A 21,192-nucleotide genomic window follows, 5' to 3' on the forward strand; every position below is an offset into this window, starting at 1 on the left:
ACCCAGCGGGATTTGCACTGTTTCTCTGCCTCAAGTCTCCTACTTCCTCCAGCCGCTAAGGGCCATTCTAACAACTCTATTTCTCAAAGTTGGCACAAGGATGCTTTTTTGGGCAATATGGATTTCCAGCCTGCCAAAATGTGCATCTCCTCTCTATTTTACTTAAATATTATCCTATTGATTTGAACAGCAGTTCTTGGAACTACTATGATTGTGTAGAAAAAGTTATTTCACTCTTAACTTTTTATTTCTCAAAGTTAGCACAGGGATGCATTTTTGGGCAATATTTCCTACCTGTCAAAATATGCATCCCCTCTCTTTTCCCCTCAAATATTATAGTTATTTAAAACTTATAACAGCAGTTCATGGAACTACTCTCATTATGTAGAAAAAGTTATTTCACTCTTAACTCTTAAATTCTTCAAATTAGCACTGGGATACCTTTTTGGGCAAAATTTCCAGCCTGCCAAAATATGCATCCCTTCTCTATTCCCCTCACATATTATAGTTATTTAAAACTTCATGGAACTACTCTGATTGTGTAGAAAAAGTTATTTCACTCTTAACTCTTTATTTCTCAAAGTTAGCACAGGGATGCATTTTGAGCAATATGGATTTTGAGCCTGCCAAAATATGCATCCCCTCTCTATTCCCCTCAAATATTATCCTGTTGATATAAAACTTATACCAGCAGTTCATGGAACTACTCTGATTATGTAGAAAAAGTTATTTCACTCTTAACTCTTTAATTCTTCAAATTATCACAGGGATGCGTTTTTTGGCAGTATGGATTTCCAGCCTGCCACAATATGCATCACCTCTCTATTTTCTTCAAATATTATCCTAATGATATAAAACTTATATCAGCAGTTCATGGAAGTATTCTGGTTATGTAGAAAAAGTTATCTCTTTATTATCACTATTGCAAAAATACTGAAGGAAGTAAATTTGATATGCAACCTTGCTAAATGTATAGTATGTAAAATTTTTATTTTGGTCTTACATAAATATGACATCACTTTTTTATTAAATTCAACAAAAGAATATTCATAACAGCAATCTTTTTTATAAAACCAATTACTTTTATAAAAAATTAAAACTACAAATGAACTGAGCTGTATTAATTAAAGAATGTTAGTGCAAACATAACATCTATAAGCATATTGCACAGCAGTAGTCTGTGTCGGTTGGTGGGAATTTAACACAGACTTGGTACCACCAGTTGCATCTGTCACATGCGATCTGTAAATAAAAAAATCAAAGTGGTCAAATAACAAAGAATATTTTTAGTTCCTTATTTGTTTACTAAAGCTGATATTGGGTTTTGTCTACATAAAGCTTATTTTTAATCATCAATATTTGTTTGGTAGCTCATTTTTTGAGAAGGCAACATTATGTTGCAAATAATCAGTAGGATAATATCTGAGGAGAATAGAGAGGTGATGCATATTTTGGCATGCTGGAAATCCATATTGCCCAAAAACGCATCCCTTTGCTAACTTTGAGAAATAAAGAGTAAAGAGTGAAACAACTTTTTCTACATAAACAGAATAGTTCCATGAACTGCTGGTATAAGTTTTATATCAATAGGATAATATTTGAGGAAAATAGAGAGGGGATGCATTTTTTGGCAGGCTGGAAATCCATATTGCCCAAAAATGCATCTAATTTGAAGAATTAAAGAGTTAAGGGTGAAATAACCTTTTCTACATAATGAGAGTAGCTCCAAGAACTGCTGGTATAAGTTTTATATCAATAGGATAATATTTGAGGGGAAAAGAGAGGGGATGCATATTTTGGCAGGCAGGAAATATTGCCCAAAATGCATCCCTGTACTAACTTTGAGAAATAAAGAGTTAAGAGTGAAATAACTTTTTCTACACAATCATAATAGCTCCAAGAAATGGTGTTATAAGTTTTAAATCAATTGGATAATATTTAAGGAAAATAGAGAGGGGATGCATATTTTGGCAGGCTGGAAATCCATATTGCCCAAAAACACATCCCTGTGCTAACTTTGAGAAATAGAGTTAAGAGTGAAATAACCTTTTCTACATAATCCGAGTAGTTCCAAGAACTGCTGGTATAAGTTTATATGCATAGGATAATATTTGAGGGGAATAGAGAGGGGATGCATATTGTGGCAGGTTCAAAATCTATATTGCCAAAACATGCTCTCTGTGCTAATTGGGGGAAATAAAGAGCTGAAAGGATTTAATCTCTTTTACGTAATGACACTTGTTCTCTGAGCTAATGCTATAAGTTTCATATCAACAAGACGGATGCAAATATTTTCAGGCTCATAAATTAAGTTGCATTTCCTCCTACATTAACAGACTAGAAAGTTAAGCATGATGTAAAATGTTCTACATAATGGGCCTTTGTTTTGTAATGCTTTTGAGCTATTATGGTATCAAAAGACAAAGCAGAGAATCTCAAACCATTTGAGGAGAACGTTTACAAAAGACACGGACAGAAAAAAAAGTCTGACTCATATGTGTCAATAAAGATGTAAAACCCATATTTAATTTAAGTAATTTGCTAAATAAAACCCACCGTATTAAGGATTACATGGTTAAGAAATGTGATAATGTTACAAATATCATTAACATTTCCTCTTCGGTCATATTTTTGTCCGTTTTCTCGTCAATATGCGAGAGCTTAGAGTGATGCGCGCTCCCGCGAAAGGGGATGCAAATTTGGGCAGGCGTGCTTTTCTGGGCATAACACCGGTCTGCTGGGTCCATTATTGTGTTCCTTTTCTTCTTAAAGCTTTCCTCACCGTATTTTCTGGTCAGATCCTTCTGTCATGAGGTGGTGGTTTGCGGTGGTGAGAATGAACGCAGAGACCCAGGTAGGGATGAAGATGATTGTGATGGAGACCAGAGGTTCCATCCCATATTGATTATTGATATTATGTTAGTTATTTACAGTCCAAATGTGTTTTGTAACAGTTCTTTATTTCAGTTACATTGTGACATTTAGTGAACATTCTTTTTGGTAGGGAGACTGCCATCTTTCCTGTTCAGAGAATGTGGGGGCAGGGGGAATGTCAGTTTGTTTCTGATTTAGATTGGTTCAATTTGAGTTAATTGTTTGAGTACTTGCCTTTCTGCGTGTGTCTCAGCAAGGTGGAACAGAAAGGGAGACAAATGCACCTGGAGCATACCATCTTCCATTAAGAGGGGTAATACTCTGAGGATTTATATTTAGATACATTTACCTTTTGATTGACCTTAAATTAGTTTAGTTTTAATAATTTGCATGCATGTAATTGGTGGATCATTTATTGTTTGCTAGGTTTGTGTAAGTAGTGTTTGTTTCTTGCTTGTCTTTTTTTGATCACCCCTTTACCTGGTGGAACTTGCCTCAGGTATAAATGTCAGCTTCTTTGTTTCACTGTGTGAAGGGTGTCTGTGTAATGGTGACCTGGAGCTCCCAAATAAACCCACCTCAGTTACATTTTGTTGCCTCACTTCCTTCCTGAACACAGAGCCTCTGCTGGTCAAACTGACAATGATGATGAATTTAATGATGAAAGTGTTTCAAAACAGTCCAGATCAGGCAGAGACAAAAGTGTTTTCTGCCACACTTTCTCCTTCCCACAGAGGTGCCTTGATAAAGCACTCTGGCAACAGCATATTCGTTCAGAAATTTCTTTCTGTGTCTCACCCTCTTGCTTGAGGGCGTCAGTGATGGCCTTCTGGACAGCAGTCAGGTCAGCAGTCTTACCCATGATTGTGGTTTTGAGTAATGAACCAGGCTGGGAGTTTTTAAAAGCCTCAGGAATCTTTTGCAGGTGTTTAGAGTTACTTTGTTGATTCAGATGATTTAGGTTAATTACTCGTTCAGAGAACCTTTTCATAAAATCCAAATTTTTTGAGACAGGGATTTTGGGAAAATAATGCAATTTTTTGAGTAGGACCTGTACATGACCTGAAACGGAATGACGTCACATTTTTAGTTGCCTAAATGTTAGACATTTGACTAATGACAGTTTACTTTTTTATATAATTTTCCTCATAAAATGATAAAATGTGATCATATTTGAATTCACTGCAATATAATAACGGGTAACAAATTGAATTAAAGACTTTATTTACACTGAAATTTAAATCAAAACGTTTTGCAATAAGTTTCAGAATGTACACGTGATTGAAAGGAAAATAAAAAACTTTTCCATGAGATGCAAATCATCTAGCATGAGTGCATGAACGTTGAAGGTCTTCTAAGTCTAGTGTAGTAAAACTGTTATAGTATGTAAACTGGTATACCAAAACAAAATAAAAATAAAATAAACATCTTTAGTAATTTCCTGTAAATCATACGTTCAGTACACATATTGTTTTACACTGATTACCAACACATTCTGTGCCATTTGATCATTTCAAATACATTACTTAAGTTTCTTCTTTGCTCAGTATTCTCATAAAACTCATTTCTGTTCAGCTCTTTATAAAATGAAAATACATAAAAACATGTAAAGAGAAAGCAAACTCTGATTTCCACAAAAACGTGTACTTTGATACATCTTTACATAAAACCTTAAAACTGCAAAGGAAACATTTTGCAAAACATTTCTTTGTTAAACTGAATCACACCAAGGATCATGCAAAAAAGGAAAAAAATGCAAGAAAGTTTTCAATAACTTTCAAGTCTAATATAATCCACTCAAATGTTTTAATTTATGAAAACATATTTAGTAAAAATACATTGGATAAGATTTTTTTTAAAGATAAACACAACAGGTTTTGTTTTGTTATAAAGTTGTTTGTTGTACTTCTTCCTGTACCTGGTGTTGTGCAGTGTGTTTGTCCAGCTTATTTTGTTTGTTTTCTGTTAAAATAGAGCCATTTTTGTTCAGTTTCTCTCCATTATCCTCTCTGTTTTTTTCTATTTTCTCTTTTATGCCCTTCTGATCCTTTATTGTACAATCTTGAGAAAGCGCATTCCTTTTCTCAGTAGGAAATTTATGTGTTTTAGACTCTGCACGTTCACATTTCACATTTCTATTTTTTTTCCAAAAAGTCAAAGACTTACGGAGTGATATTTTTTTGTTATGTGTTATCTCTCCATGACTTTGTTCCCCCTGTCTCATACTTCCCTCTTCTTGTTGTCCTGTTGTTGAATGGTGATCATCTTTTTTATCATCATCTCCATTAGTGTTTCGATCCTTTTGTTTTACATAACTGTCATCACAAATTGTATGTGTATTACAATCTAGTTTATCACCACTTGGCCTTTTCTGGCTCCAATTTTCTGTTAGACTAGATTTCTCTCTAGTTAGTAGTTGTGGATTAACTTGGTCCCTCACTTCATTCTGCACCTTACACGCCACCCTCTCATTTCTCTGTTGCTGTGGCTTTACTGATATATTTTGTTCGAAACTGTTAGCTTTCAGCAAGTGCTGCATCTGGACGTGTTTTCTATGTTCACTCCTATCATTCTTGCTTGTATTTTCCCATGATAAACTTCTTTTCAGATCATTTCTCATAGGTTCTTTCTCTCTACCACGAGTACTGTGAAATGATTTTTCCTTGTTGTCCCACCTCTTGAAACTCCCTGATTTGTCCTTACTCTCACATTGCTTTTGTGGTCTGGTACTTGAATCATTTGTGTTTCTGCAAGCAATTCTTCTGTCTTCATTTGGCAAATCTGAAGCATCTGGAGATGAGAAGGCTTGGAAACATGATGGTCTTTTATTGGGTTCATTTATTTCTTTCCGCCTCACACGGTTATGACGTGATCCTGTGATGTTATGTTCGTGGGATTGTGGAGTTAGCAGGACAGACATTTCTCCTTCACTTTGTGTACCAGTGTCTGAAATATGAATAAGAAAATAAATATAAAATAAACCCAAACAAATTATTTACTTTACAAATTAAGTTATAACCTCATTCATCCTACATATCAACACCTTTTAAATGTTCTACTTACTTGATTTCCTGTAAAACAGAAGATAGACACAGTCGGATCTAGTCAGGGAGGCGAGGAAAGAAATTAAAATTATCTCATAATCAGGAAAACAAGTGAGAATAAAATAGAAGTCAGTGACTTACTTCTGAAGCTTGTCTTTTTTTACTTCCTCATTTTCAAGCTGTTAGAAAATAAATAACTGTAAATTATTCATTTAGTAATTTATAACTAAAAGATGCAGCAAATGTTATAAAATTAAAACATAGCAGCACATTTCTATGCTTAAAAGCAATATTATAAGACAATCATTCTCACCCTTGTAACAGTAGAGTCATTGAACTCATACCATGTGTCTTCATTCTGGGGCTTGATTGTTGCCATGTAATGTCCGCTCTTCAGAGTCCCCATGTGTTCCACCAACGCATACAGTTCATATCTCTGTTTCTGACAAACAGACAGAAAATTATTTATTTCTGAACAGTGAAAATACCTCAGGTAGAGGTACCTCGGGTAGACATACCTCAGGTAGAGTGATAGTCAATGAAACATCCACAGGAAGGCACTTTTTCATGTATTTCATGTGATGGTAGTTGAATTCAAACCTCTTCAGCAGCAACATCACAACCTCTGGATGATGTTTTACTTTGCATTGCTACATAAGACCAATAGTTATCAACTCATTTTCTGGTAAATACATTGTCCATATCTCATGTTGTTTCATTTTACACTTAATCAGCTAACATTTTAAAACACAAGTGGGAAAGCTGTTCCAATTTACTTACAATAGTAGCATCACATTTGTTCCCACAACTTTCACAGTAAAGTTGGTTTTCACCAGTGAATTCTGAATTTTTAAAAAATTCCTGAATTCCGTCCACCTGAAATGTAAATCAGTCGTTTACTTTCTAACATATTCCAGATCACAGAGATAACCAGAGGTCCGTCTGAGACATGAAGGTTTGTAGGTTGAGTTGTTAAATGCTCTACTTACTACAGTATAAGTTTTGTCATGACTGTCCGTCAGTGGAAGAGGAAGATTCCAAAATGAGACGATTTTGTCTGTTTTACTTTTGCATTGACAAACTGTCCTGTATGTTAGCTCTCCTTTAAATATCTGAGGACATAATAAATAGATAAAGTTTATATGCAAAACATGTTATGTTTTCTTTCAGAATTTTCTCCCCAATTACAAGCTGATGCGATGATTTACCTGCTTAGCCTCATCATTGGTCTTTGTTAAAATCCTCTCAAAGTACTCAGCAGCATCATGTTGTTCATGAACTGATAAACGAAGGAATAATATTACATTCAAAAAGGAGAAAACTAATGTATGTTTGATATAAAACAACAACATTTCATTAACGCACATATACTCTACCATTTTTGATACGCAACTTCTTGATAACTTCTCTGGTTTCTGCTGTTTCCTTGGTTAATGCATTAAATAAGTTGCAGAGTTTACGATCAATACCATTTGTAAATGTATTTTTCCAGCTGTGAAAAGAAGGTCGCCAAATACAAACTGAATAAAAATTAAATACTTAATATATGTTGTAAAATTCTGATACTTTGATTTGTTTTTCCCCGAACCTGCTCTTTGAAGACCTCACAGCCTCTCTGAATCCTTCTGTCATAAACAGCACCTGCAACACGCTGTTCAGGTAACATGTCGCTCCTTGGTTTATCAAGCCATAGTATTTACTGACTGGGGATTTTTGATTTAAATCAAAATGGATACGTTGTTATTTGAAGACCGTGAATAAATGTATTAATTCTATGTAACCAGGGAGTTCTTACCTTGAATGTTGCCTTGATTCGCGATTTTTGATGGGTAATTTTTCGTCCTACTCATCGTCAATAAGTTAAAACTTTTGTGCTGATCTAGCAACTCTGCAGTTTTATCTGCAATTACTCAAAGACGCAATAAAAAAGGCAATTTATGCTGAACAGAAGAATCAAAAATAGCAGTGACTGGCGGTAAATAGACTCCGCGGACTCTCGACGGAATCAGTGAAGGCACTCTTTCTCTGTTAATTATAGTCGCAAGTATGGTGCATTCAAGGTGTGTCGGACATCACGTGTTTCAGCAGCGGAGGACTGTTTGACAAGGAAGCATAATCTAATAAACTTTCAAACACCTCGCAGGTATTTTAGAATGTGGATAAAAACTCGTTTAAAGTTAGTTATTTACTAAGTTGAAGACCGTGAATAAATGTATTAATTCTATGTAACCAGGGAGTTCTTACCTTGACTGTTTGATTCGCGTTTTTTGATGGGTAAAGACCAATGTTAAGTTATTTACTTTAACAACTTCTGTTGGCTAGAACAAAGTTTTTTGACTGAAATTTATCAATCTTAGTGTTATTTTTCATTACCACAACACAGACAGGATTTGGCATGAGTTTGTATTTTTCTTCTCTTTTGACTCTTGATTTTTAAACTATTGTTGCACATTCAGAAACATGTTGATCCTTTTATCTGTCTACTTTACCTGTCTTACCAGTCGAAATAGGCTGTTTTGCGCTGCGCCTCCTTGTACCGATGGCCAGAGAAGGCGTATTTTTAAGAGGTCTTGTGCGAAATTATGTTTCGCTGTCGGAGCGCGCACTGCAGATAGAGAAGCGGATCGGCGGATCAAACCATTTTCACAGGGCTTCTGGTTGATTTCTCGGTAATACAAAGCTCATATAAACATGTCAAGGTTATAAAGTTCTGTTTAATCGACAGCTGCTGTTAAAAAAGAAAAAGTAAATTATAAAACAAACAAATAAAGGAGGCATTGTGTGGAGGTCTTCTTATACTTCTTGTCGTGTTGTCTTTATAATGACCAAGTAGGTCTATTTCCTACTTTTGTCACTTAAGCCTGACAAAAAAGTCATCAAACACAGTTTTCCAACACATTGTTTGTATTTTTTCATTACTAATATAACACGATGGAAGCTGGTTGATATCAGGACCCGAAGATCAAACTTCTTGAAAAGAGATGAAAGTGTATGATTTCTGGAAAATCCCGAACTGTTTGTGGCCTTTTCCCAGTTGAGTTTTTTCTACTTCCTCAAAAACAAAACAACCCTCCCCTCTGTGATGTTTTTGTAATCACGCGTCAGTACCTGCATTCATTTCGCTCAAGACCTTGTGACTAAGAGGAGTGCTGTACCTGAGTCCTAAAAAGAACAATGACCTTCCAGGTTATCGTTTGTCTCGCAGAGGGGCGAAATATCACGATCGACTTGGGCAGCAAGAAAAGCACCACAGTGCTAGAGCTGAAACAGAAAATAGCTAAGAAGCTTCCTGGTGACAGAGGTAACAGAACCGTTTTTTTTTTTTGCCTTCATGAATATTAAATATTTTCACATGAAACCGCTACTGTATAAATAATTATCATAGAATTAACAAACTTTTGCGAACCACATTTACAGTATAAAAATAAAAACAGAGATGCAGAGAAAGAAAGAGAGACACAGAGAGAAAAGTTAATACTTGGAGCAAGACCTTGTTTCAGAAGTGACACAAAATTTGGTAGCCTGCTACTCACTTGCCTGTTTTTGATTTGAGCGAAAATCAAAAATATTTTGATTTTTCTTGGCCACAAAAATAGATACTTTGTGTAGTACAATGTCTTTTACGTATGTTAATGCAGCATCTGTTATCTCTTCATGGGAGTGTTTGATTTCGTGTATGCAGATGAGATGGTGAAGGAGATGAAACTGATCTTCGCAGACAAACGATTGGAAAAAGACCACAAACGACTGTCTGATTATGGAATTGTGCACCAGTCTGTAATCCGTATCGTGATCTCTCTAGATGGAGGCTTGACCAAAATGCACACAGAAAAACATCTCCACCAGCTCATCCTGATTCTGCTTCTCCAACTTGCACAAAATCTTGATCATTGTTAAATGTTTCTTCAAATGCTTTGAAAATAAAATATATTCTACACATTTTGCTTTGTTTTCATTTGCATTATTACCTCAAGCTGCTAAAAAGATAAGCGTTCACCTACATTTTGTGGCTGCTAACTTGGGGATAATAAGAGCATTTCTCTAAGAGTGTCCAAATGACGTTCAAATGTTATTAGCCTATAGCAACTATAATAAGCGACAACAAACTGCATAATATTTTATATTCAAAAAATGACGCTCAGAAAAGGCCTATAATATCCTTCAAACCTCTGAAGACCACAGTGAAGCCAAATGAAAAACTATGTTTTTATGGCTGAAATTTTGTCTAGAGAAATATGTGCAGGAAAGCTATGGTACATGAAAAATTACTTTTTTTAAGCTTAGTTTAGACCAGATCTGGCTCCAGAGGAAGTTAGTTGGAGGTGGACAATGGCTTATTTTTTGGGGGGAGGAAAAGGAGGAAAAAAGTAAGCAGGCTTTAATTTTAATATTAAATTTTTAGTTTTAACATGTTTGTATGTAAACAGTAACGACGTAAACAGTGACATGTAGATAGAAAATGCTTTTATTAGTACAGACATTGGCTCATGTTGCGTAAATTTTAGAATCTAATGCTTCCTATCTCTGAAGTCTATTAACTCAAAAAAACAGTCTACTCAAATGGCGTCATAGGCCATTGTAGATACGAAAATGGAGTTCATTTTCTCCAAAATGTCTAACATTTTCTAGACAAAAAGAAAGAGCAAGGACATTTTTTTTTTTTTAGAAAAAACAGACATTTTGTCAAAATCTAATATTTTTGACGTTTGAAACTCAGAATTAACTAGGTTGTTTCTAGAAAATCTCAAGAACATTTCTGAGTCTAATCTTTAAATTTTACAGTCTTTTAGTTTAAATTTTCACTTATTTTTTACGTTGTTGAAAGTAATAACATAAGTAAAAGTGAGCAAACTGTCCCTGTTTTCTGTTTCTGTCAACGTTTGAGCAGAGAAATAAATAAAAAGCAGAAGCGAGTATCTAATTTATTTTAATAGTTTCTACTGAACAAAATAACGTTGTTTTTTAAGTAATAATAATCAGATTTATTAAGTTAACTTAAGCTATGCTCACTTAAATTGTGTAAATCCATGTAACTCAAAATGATCAAGTTAGCAGAGTTGTATGAACTTAAGATGTGCAACTTGCACATACTAACATTTTTAACTTTTAAAAACTTGATTTTTTTGAGGCAAAGAGCTTGCATAATCTATTTTGAAGTAGAGTCCACTTATTGCGTTTTACAGTGTACATTCTCTGGTGGTCGCAACTTTGCGAGGAGACACGGGTTATAAACAGGATTGAATAGCATTCGATGAGTAAGTCAAACCGCACACCTAGGCGCTGTTAAAGGTTGGCACAGGTCCATTTTAGGGATCGACTGAAAGAGTCACATGACCTGGGCATTATATGGAGAAATCGAAAGAGTTAGGCACATTTAGAGTGTTCGACCGTAGTGTTTTGTGGTTACGTTAAGAAGACAAGAGATGAATTCAAAATTTTTTCGTTTTAAAAAACAGAAGTGTTATGATTTCAAGGACCAGACAATTATAATAGTGGATGCAGATGATGATCATGACTGTAAGTAATTCCCGCATATATATATATATATATATATATATATATATATATATATATATATATATATATATATATATATATATATATATATATATATATATAGCACGTCTGTGTGTGTGCGCGCGCGCTTGTTTGTAAATCTTGTTATTTTTCCACAGTTGAGTGTGAAGGTTTTAAGTCTCCAAGGGCTTTTATGTCCTGTGGTCATGTTGTGACACCAATGTCTCTCACCAAATGGTGTCAACATTTGTTGGCAGAGGTATGTTTTCACTTATATTCAGTAATGCATACAAATTATTTGCTAGAACATTCGGGATTTTACTGAGATTTACTTTTACATGAAGCAACAAAAATGGAAAATAAGCGACAGCTGCCTTACACCAGAACTTCGTATTTTCTAAACAATCTGACTCCACCGCCTCAAAACAAATAGAAAAAAATAAACAAACAAAAAAAGAATATCACAATTCCTGAATCTTCATACTTCAAAATATAAAGAAAACCATAATATTTGCAAATTAATAATAACGAAAGTGGGAAGATGTTGAAATCACCAGGCCATTTTATTCAGACGAAGACTGAATCCATGCACTGTTTTTTGACAGGTTGATTGCACCAGGGCCGGCCCAAGGCATAAGCGAACTAAGAGGCTGCTTAGGGCCCCAGGGCCGCTAAGTGGAGCTGATTTAAAAAACAATTTTTAGTAATGATTTTTATGTGATTATATTAACAAAAACATACAAATTCATTATAAAGCTGTGATTATTTTTTACAATAATATAAATTTGATAATGTAAAAAGAAGTCTTTCTTATATGGACAAAAATAAAGATTAAAAAATAAATTGCTCTTGGGGGCCCACCGGTGGCCGTGGAAGGTACCGCACTGCATGGTATAGTGCTGCAATGAGCAGAGCACATACAAACAACCAAAATCTCCAGTGGAAAATAAGTTAGCAAAACAATGTCACAAAAATTGACTTATTCTTCAGGGAGAGAAAAAAGGAAAGAAAATATAAAATAGATGAAGGTATGTTTTTCTTGGTAATGTAATGTTTATCAAAAAGATTTGTGGAGCTACTATTAGAAACTTAGCGACCTGGAACAGTCCAGTTCAACACCCAAACATTTATGCTACAATGTTTGCTTTTGTGTGAAACTGAGTTTAAACTTTAAATGAGTTGATTCTCATGGTGGCTCTGTATATTTCTGAGGGTTTTTTGGCTTCAAAACAACATGTTTGATAGCAATAATTAAAACTTCTCAGTGTTTGACATTGTCTAGCAAAATGTTTTACATCAAGCTACATGGCTACTACATTAATATATCAATTAGCTACTCTAAGCTGTAGTTGGCAATACATATTAGTTTGCTGCTGAGCATAATAATTTATGTCTAAAACTATTTTTTTTACATCAATTTATAAGTTATGTGAAACTTCTACAATTAAAATAGTTTGAAGGCTCAGAATTAGCTCAGTACCAGTCTACATTCTCAGGTGAGAAAAACTTACCTGGTATAAATTATTGTAATTACACCTAACAGAAAATTATTTAATCATAGAATGTCATGACTATGTGTGTAGGGCTGCACCAATTTCAGTTTTCTGGCCAATTGCAGATTACCAATCTTTAAAAAGCTTAACCTGTCAATTTAGATTTGTCTCAATATCAATTTGTTTTGTCTGAAATGTTGCTAAATGTAGCAAGAAAGTCACTGAGTTGGCAACAGTGGGGTGAATATTGTTAACTGCAAACGTGCAGACCTGACCTGGTGGGCTGGTCCGTTAGTAAAACTTCTCACTGTGGAGCAGAAAAGGACAGAGGCTGATTTTTAAATCTTTGCTGAGGTGGATAAGATCAACTTCACATGTAAACATTGGCCAATCAACCATACCCCATAATTAAGGAAATCTGCACTGATAATGAATTATGAATTACGGCCACCAGTGTGGTTAAATGCATGACAAGAGGTTCTTTAGTGGTATGATAATAACCTTCATTGTCAAGAGCGAAGTTCATCAAACAATATAATGAAACGTAGACATGAAAAATCTCAAAAGGCTCATATATATATATATATATATATATATATATATATATATATATATATATATATATATATATATATATATATATATAAAAAATTCCCTTCTCACCCTCCGCGGGTGGTCTGTTTCATCCTCTGAGCTCGGGTCGTCTACCAGAGGCCTGGGAGCTTGAGGGTTCTGCGCAGTATCTTGGCTGTGCCTAGAACTGCACATTTCTGGACTGAGATGTCTGATGTTGTTCCTGGGATCTGTTTGAGCCACTGCTCCAGTTTGGGGGTGACTGCTCCGAGGGCCCCAATGACCACAGGCACCACTGTGGTCTTCACCTTCCAGGTCTTTTCCAGTTCCTCCCTGAGGCCCTGGTATTTCTCCAATTTCTCATGCTCCTATTCCTGATGTTGTAATCACTTGGTATTGCTACATCCACCACAACGGCTTTCCTCTGTTCTTTATCCACCACCACAATGTCCGGTTGGTTCGCCATTACCATCTTGTCTGTCTGGATCTGGAAGTCCCACAGGATCTTAGCTCGGTCATTCTCCACCACTTTTGGGGGTGTTCCCCACTTTGATCTCGGGGCTTCCAGTCCATATTCTGCACAGATGTTCCTGTACACTATGCCCGCCACTTGGTTATGTCGTTCCATGTACGCTTTCCCTGCCAGCATCTTGCACCCTGCTATTATGTGCTGGACTGTCTCAGGGGCCTCCTTGCACAACCTACACCTTGGGTCTTGTCTGGTGTGGTAGATCTGAGCCTCTATTGCTCTAGTGTTTAGGGCCTGTTCCTGGGCGGCCAGGATGAGAGCCTCTGTGCTGTCCTTGAGTCCAGCTTTCTCCAGCCATTGGTAGGTTTTCCTGACATCAGCCACTTCAGTTATTTGTCGGTGGTACATCCCATGTAGGGGCTTGTCCTCCCATGATGGTACTTCCAGCACCTTGTCTTCTGTTCCCCATTCCCTGAGACATTCGTTGAGCACATCGTCTGTTGAGGCTTTGTCCTTGATGTATTTATGGATCTTGGATGTTTCATCCTGGACAGTGGCTCTCACACTCACTAGTCCTCTGCCTCCTTCCTTACGGCTCGTGTACAGTCTCAGGGTGCTGGATTTGGGGTGGAATCCTCCATGCATGGTTAGTAGCTTCCTAGTCTTAACATCCGTGGCCTTCATCTCTTCCATTGGCCAGCTAATTATTCCGGCAGGGTATCTGATTACTGGTAAGGCATAGCTGTTTATATATATATATATATATATATATATATATATATATATATATATATATATATATATATATATATATATATATATATATATATATATATATATGTGTCATTTTTTTTAAACAGATGAGCAAATAATTACAATTGCAAAATCGAAACGTATAAGGCTGTTAGTAATTGACTTACTAACAGTTGTTTGTTGTTTTCTTCCCGCTTGCACATATTGGAGCACAGAGTAGTGCCGTTTGTTGAGTATCAGTGACGTTCAGGTTGGATGAATGCGACCTGGCTGTTCAGATTCAGGTCACATTTGAAAAGATTGGACATGTATCGGATATCCAAGTTTGAAAAAATCCGACCTGTGTTGTTTAGAATGTCATGAAAAGATTAGATACATTAAGGCAGAATTGGGCCATTTGGGCTGCAGCCTAAAGCAAGCAGAATCCCAACGCCTGAGGACATACTATGGACCACACTGATATATATTCTTTAAAACACACTTTCTGTTCCTGCGCTGTATGTTTTGAGAACCACTGTGAATCTCCTGGTCTTTCTTGGCATGTTAAGGGATTGTTAGCTTAGTTAGCTTAGCTTCAGTGCGGCTATAGCTACTCCTGTCGATCCTGCTGTCTACATTTCTGTGTCTCTACCTCTCCCCTGATCTCTGTGTCAGATGTTTAATCACTCTTCTGCCTCTTGAAATAATAATTGTATGTGTAATAAATGTAGCATTTTTGTGACTTTGGAGGTGAGTGAAGGAGTCAGAATTAGAGGCCTGTTTACTCTGTTGAAAAACCCATAGAAGGCCAAGGCCTCTTATAGTGTGGTGCCAACAAGAGCATTATCACCTAGCGATGCTCCAGGAAACCGAGTGCAGCTGGAACCTTAAACCATTACTGTGACATTCAGTAGGAAGCATAATCCAAGAACCCTTTCTCATATTAAAATTAGTTAATTGATCTGAAATATTTCAGCTTGACAACAAAAACAAAATAAAGAATCCTGAAAGGACAAAATATTTTTCACAGTACTGCATACATTATTCAAGGCTACGTTTTTGCTGTCTTAATTAGGTTGTCCTTCAAGTTGTATGTTTATTCATTCTGTATGTGCTTGTATTTCTGATTTATGTCTGTTTGTCAATATTTTAATAAAGGGTCAGAGCAGATTTTTTTGTGGCCAGACTAATTGTGATGCTGAATGGTCATATACTGAGGTCCGCAAAATGGCTCTTCTGACTACTAAAGAAAAAAAATACTTTGAAAAAACCCTGGCTCTCAATGCTGCAAGGAATTTGTTTGGCACCAAACCAGTAAGTACTTGTCTTAAAAAAGCATAATTAATGTACTTTTTTAGCCTTGCAAGTTTGTTGGTTAAAAATGACTGTGAATGTTAAAAAAGATAAAAACCTATCTGTTTGTTTTCCTTTCTTTTACCATAAAGTGTCCTGGATGCAAATGCTCTGTGATTAGGAAGGATGTGTCCAATCTGAGTGTCAATTGCCGAATTTGCACAGCTAAGAAAGGTTACATCTATGAATTCTGCTGGCAGTGTATGAAAGTATGGAAAGGTCCACAGCCACGCTCCGACCGTTGTGGAAATGATGGTTGCAGCAACAGCTCGATAGATACACTGTTAACCTGTGGTTATGCCAAGTTTGACGTTGTGAAGGGAGTAACTGATTGTCCATCCATCAGGGCTTGCCCTACTTGTGGCACTCTGGTGGAGCACACTGGGAAACAATGTAAAAACATTACATGCAGCCATTGTAACATAGAGTTCTGTTTTGTGTGCCTAAAGATCTCTACAGAGTGTAAGAAAACACCTAACTATAACTATTATGGATCATGCTCCAGTGGTACTGCTCCAAGACAGACCTCCATACCTGTGCGACGTGTGGACATCCAATGAAATATGTTAGGCAACATGTTGTTGAACATTGAAGTAGCTTTTCTTTGGTTATATGGTTTCCTTAACGATGTAACCATCAGAGCATCTTAAATATTCTTAAAGGAATTCTTTGTAAAAGATTTGTGCTTTACTGTTTGAAAATTCCCAAGTAAAGCATTCCTTCACTATTCCAATATGAAGTTATTCAGTGTTATAAAATATTTTTTTGATTGTTTTAACTTCTGTCCTGGTTTTCTTACCGAATGTAACCCAAGTGTGCTTAGTCCTCATAGTCCTCCAACAGGTATTTTCAAACTTTGCATTTACTTTTATTAACTGATGTTATTTCAAAAAGGAAAAATAGAAATAAATTATATAAGAACTTTGCACTGATCTGGTATAAAAACATTGTTTAACAAGATGTTTTCACTGGCTCTTTTATGAGAAGGAGCTGACAAGCTTCTCCAGGAAAGACTAGTCCAATATAGATCTTACTTTCTAATCCGAGCTGGATGATTATTGTTAACCTTTTAATCACATTATGTTGTTAATGTGTCTTGAATAGGTATTTTTCATTAAATAAACTGATTGAAATAAATTGATTAACCCTCCTGTTATGTTTGTTTCTGAGGTACAGCAATAATATTCCTGGGTCAATTTGATCCATAGAGAGTTTAATCATTCAATAATATGTAAAATAAAAAAAAATCTTCCAAAACATTTGTGTATCTGATTATTAATTCCAATACTGACAATTTCAATCAATATTTGTGCAAAGATGTTTTTGTTTTATTTCTCACAAATAAAGGATCAATGACGACAAAAGTTGTATGAACACCTGCTTTCTGGCAGTTTCCTAGTGAAGTAAAGAGAATAGTGAAAGAGTGGGTTTGTCTGCCATGTATGTGCATGGTGCGTGGGTGTGTGTGTGTGTGTGTGTGCGTGTGTGTGTGTGTGGGTGTGTGTGTGTGTGTGTGTGTGTGTGTGTGTGTGTGTGTGTGTGTGTGTGTGTGTGTGTGTGTGTGTGTGTGTGTGTGTGGTGAAATATGGTTCATAGCTGCAAGGAAGCATATAGAATTGGACTTTTAAAAAAAAAATCTTTTTAACCCTATAACTTTACTGCCGGGTCAAAGTAACTCGAACAGTATCTATGTAAAATGTAGACGCAGGGGGGGCTGCAAATGTGTAAAATGAATACATTTTCAATTTATAGTAGAGTGTACCTATTAAGACGAATAGAAAAAGTTTCATACAAAAAATACATCCAACTATTAAATTATTTTTTTAAACTTTAAAACGGGTCAATTTGACCTGCAACATAATAGGAGGGTTATGTGTCAGAGGCCCATTTAGAAAATAAAACTGTTTATAGACATTTCACAATCAAAAACTTCAAGTGAGACTAAAAAATGCACAAGGCAAAATTAAACAAAGGCAGATTTAAAGATAAGTCTCTATCTTTAATTCTTATTTGTGTTTACAAATGGGGTCCAACCGACTCCACACCTTTATCACTTGTATGAGTTGCCTCAGTCTAGGCACGCACAAGGGTTAAGATTTATAAATCACAATCAAGTATGTTCACTGTAGTTGTTATAAAAATGTGGTTAGGAAGTTATTACACCATTGCTCCTCTAGCAATGCTTCAAAAATGTTTTTACCAGTATTGCACTGAGAAGTAGCTCTAATAATGAGCTCAGCAGATGTTTGCAGTTCCACCAGGTGTTTACTAATTGCTGCTGGCTAGTCTGAAGGAGGGGAGTCATGGAGGAGGGCTGCTCTGTGAGGTGGAAAAGTGGATACTTGAAAACTGCATCCCGAAGACGAACTGTGTCTCGAAGGCAGTGCTAGGTCCAACAAGCTGAATGGTTGCTATGGAGATGAAAGGATTTCTCAAACAGGCATGAAAGAATCAAGGAAACTCTCTAGATGTATTTTTGATGAAGGAGTAACATTATAACATGATCTAAAACTAAATGAATTGGTTTTACATAATACTGCCCCTGTAAAGTAAGCCGTTGAGGCTACTGATTTCAGAGCTTGAGGAAGAGGATTAGAGTCTTGGAGTCACAGAAGAAAAAGCTGTATCATTTAGTTTTCAGTTTTGTATGGGGAACAATGAGCAGGTCCTTATCACATGACGTGATTCATTGGAGTCTGTCCATGTAGAGCTCTCCATGTCAAAATCAAATGTTGAATTGCAGTCAATAATGAACCAGGAACTTACCTTAGCAGTGGAGTAACCAGACATTTTTTTAAAGATGTTGTCAGAAGCCTGGCAGCATTCTGCACAGACTGAATAGTGGGAGGCTGTGCTTTTATATCCGAACAGGTATTGTATCAATTTGTACCGCTGCAATTAATGGAAAAATTCAGCTGCCTAAGCACTGTTCAACTGAAAGAGTCAGGCATATAATTTTTTATATACTGTATAAAAAAATGCTGAACTAAATAAATATTTCAAAAATTTAAAAATTGACACAAACATGGAATCTTAAATAACCCATTTAGACAATATATCAGAAAAAAAAGTTGATTTGGGGGTAATTTCACATTAAATGGTAAACTCATTCCACCCCTCAGGTGATTTCCCTTAGGCTTTAAAAACAGAAGTTATCTAACCACTGAAAAAAAGAACAGTCTGGACAAATCTGGACCTCCCATTCATCTGCAAAATTGTTGAAAAAAATTTGTTCCAACAGTTAAGTAGCTCCCTAATAATAACCAACCACCAGGCATGTGGAGATGGGAAATTGAGAAACCTTGACCCCCATTTAATGCTCCAAATATGCTTTTTTGAGTTTTCTTTTTCAATTATTTATTTATTTTTTATCTGGAAGGACACAAATAGGAAGCCTGCTTGTACTCCTCAACAGTAGTATTTATCTCACAATACCAACTTAGCAAAATAAATTAGTCTGGCTGCTATTAGTCTGACAGAGAATGAATGATTCTCAGTTTCTCTTCCTCCATGTTAAGACGCTGGGCCCATGGTCAGGAGGAGGGTAGCGGAACTGCACCCTCTAATCAAATTATAGGCAAGAATTTTTTTTTCAACATGCACTTGTTTGTGAATAAAAAATAAAAACAGATCTGAAGTTGAAGTTAGAAAAAATATTTAAATTTATTTTCATAATTGTAGTAATAGTGGGAAAAACCTTCCTTGTCCCCAAACACAGAAATGGTTTGGCTCCAGAAAAAACTTCAGACCTTGCGTAAAGTTATCAGGTTGCCCCAGCTGCCTGAAATAATCTGCTCCCCCTCCATAAAATGGGAGCTCATTAATTTTTCACACTCAAAGCACTGATATGTTTTTTTTTTAGTTGGTGGGCTTCCCACACATGACTGATGAAAAAACCTGAGGCACATCTCACACTGGATCTACGAAAGAAGCAAATAATATAAGGCATTTAAAAAATTGTACTTAATTACAACATGCAATCAATCATTTTAAATTCCCTAATATTTCAACTGCTGGATGATGCTATTAAAGCTTGTTTACACAAGACAATATTACATTTTGTCTTCTCCATTTAACTTCCTAACACTAAATCTTTGAATAATTCTAACATTTTTTATCCAGTTCAAGTGAAAAAGACAGTTGAAATATTTGGTTCCCTGCTCATAATCGGCAAATAATAAGCAAATGTTTTCAAATTCTCAATGATTATATGTGATAGTTTGAGGTGAGCTACCAAACACCAGCAGCTAGAAATTCCTTTTATCCAGTAATTTGTGACAGTTGACTTTAGAACGAGATTTACCAGAAAGTCTGCACTCTCGTCTCTCCAGGAGGTCTTAAATTTTTGTGCACTGCAATCAGCCAGCTTCTCAATATTAGCAATAAAAAAATGTAAATACATACAATGTGTTGAAAAACCGTGTTAGGTGACTGACTTATTTGTCACATTCAAGTGGAAAAAGACTGATTCTCTTGGCCATTAAAAAACAATACAAAAACTGTGTAAGAAGACCTTCACACAAGACCTCGTTTATTAATTAGACCCGAGCAGCGAAGGCGCTGCGAAGATCTGGTTTGCAGCGCACGACGCACCCAAAATCTGCACCGGATTTTGGGTGCGTCGTCGGGGAGCGCTGCCGAATACGTAGATGCGTATCGCCTGGATGACGGGTGGGGGAACTGCGCGAAAGCGTCCGCGGTGGCGAGAGGGGGGTGGTGCAGGAACCCCACGGTCGCCAATAGGCCGTAGCGGCGCTGAGCATTTCAAATGCAAATAAATACATTGTATTCAAAATAACCATGTCTTTGACATGGTTATTTCAATAAATAAATGCATATTTCTGCAAAAAAGTTAGGAAAAATTAAGATCAATTAGTACAAAATTTCTAAAACCCAAATGAGTTGTGGAGTTCATTTGACTTTGCTTTTAGTGTTGCAGACATACTTTGTTGCCTTTCATTAAGGAAGATAAATGCCATCACTTCATAACAGTTCATAATGATAAAAAATATATCTTTGAAATGCCACTCTAGATTAAGACTGTAAAAATGACAGCTGAATTTGACATAAATTTGAAGAATTTTGGGTTAATGAGTTAAAATATTTGATTTTACCTTGGGATCGAAAATGTTTTTGA

At 35.9% G+C, this 21,192-nt stretch overlaps 2 protein-coding genes and 1 long non-coding RNA gene across 3 annotated transcripts; 2 read left to right on the forward strand and 1 right to left on the reverse strand.

The window, feature by feature from the left end:
• Window positions 1-4,099: 4,099 nt before the first annotated feature.
• LOC103476169 (uncharacterized) lies at window positions 4,100-7,913 on the reverse strand. Its single transcript, XM_017308519.2, has 11 exons — window positions 7,714-7,913; window positions 7,507-7,621; window positions 7,295-7,410; window positions 7,127-7,197; window positions 6,908-7,030; window positions 6,699-6,794; window positions 6,437-6,568; window positions 6,232-6,360; window positions 6,060-6,097; window positions 5,938-5,975; window positions 4,100-5,820 (listed from the first exon to the last, which is right to left on the reverse strand). Exons 1-11 carry the CDS (start codon window positions 7,766-7,768, stop codon window positions 4,760-4,762), a joined length of 1,974 nt encoding a protein of 657 aa, XP_017164008.2. The 5' UTR covers window positions 7,769-7,913; the 3' UTR covers window positions 4,100-4,759.
• A 1,137-nt stretch (window positions 7,914-9,050) lies between these two features.
• On the forward strand, window positions 9,051-9,857 carry LOC145548567 (uncharacterized). Its single transcript, XR_014084567.1, has 2 exons — window positions 9,051-9,219; window positions 9,601-9,857. It is a non-coding gene; the product is annotated as an uncharacterized LOC145548567 (long non-coding RNA).
• A 1,454-nt stretch (window positions 9,858-11,311) lies between these two features.
• LOC145548946 (putative E3 ubiquitin-protein ligase RNF144A) lies at window positions 11,312-17,259 on the forward strand. Its single transcript, XM_081600066.1, has 4 exons — window positions 11,312-11,435; window positions 11,594-11,694; window positions 15,861-16,016; window positions 16,148-17,259. The coding sequence occupies exons 1-4, from the start codon at window positions 11,342-11,344 to the stop codon at window positions 16,613-16,615; spliced, it is 819 nt and encodes a 272-aa protein (XP_081456192.1). The 5' UTR covers window positions 11,312-11,341; the 3' UTR covers window positions 16,616-17,259.
• The last annotated feature ends 3,933 nt before the right edge of the window (window positions 17,260-21,192 follow it).

Source organism: Poecilia reticulata, chromosome 18 (assembly GCF_904066995.2).
Source record: "Poecilia reticulata chromosome 18, P_reticulata-male-v2, whole genome shotgun sequence".
In the NCBI taxonomy this organism is placed as follows: Eukaryota; Metazoa; Chordata; class Actinopteri; order Cyprinodontiformes; family Poeciliidae; genus Poecilia; species Poecilia reticulata.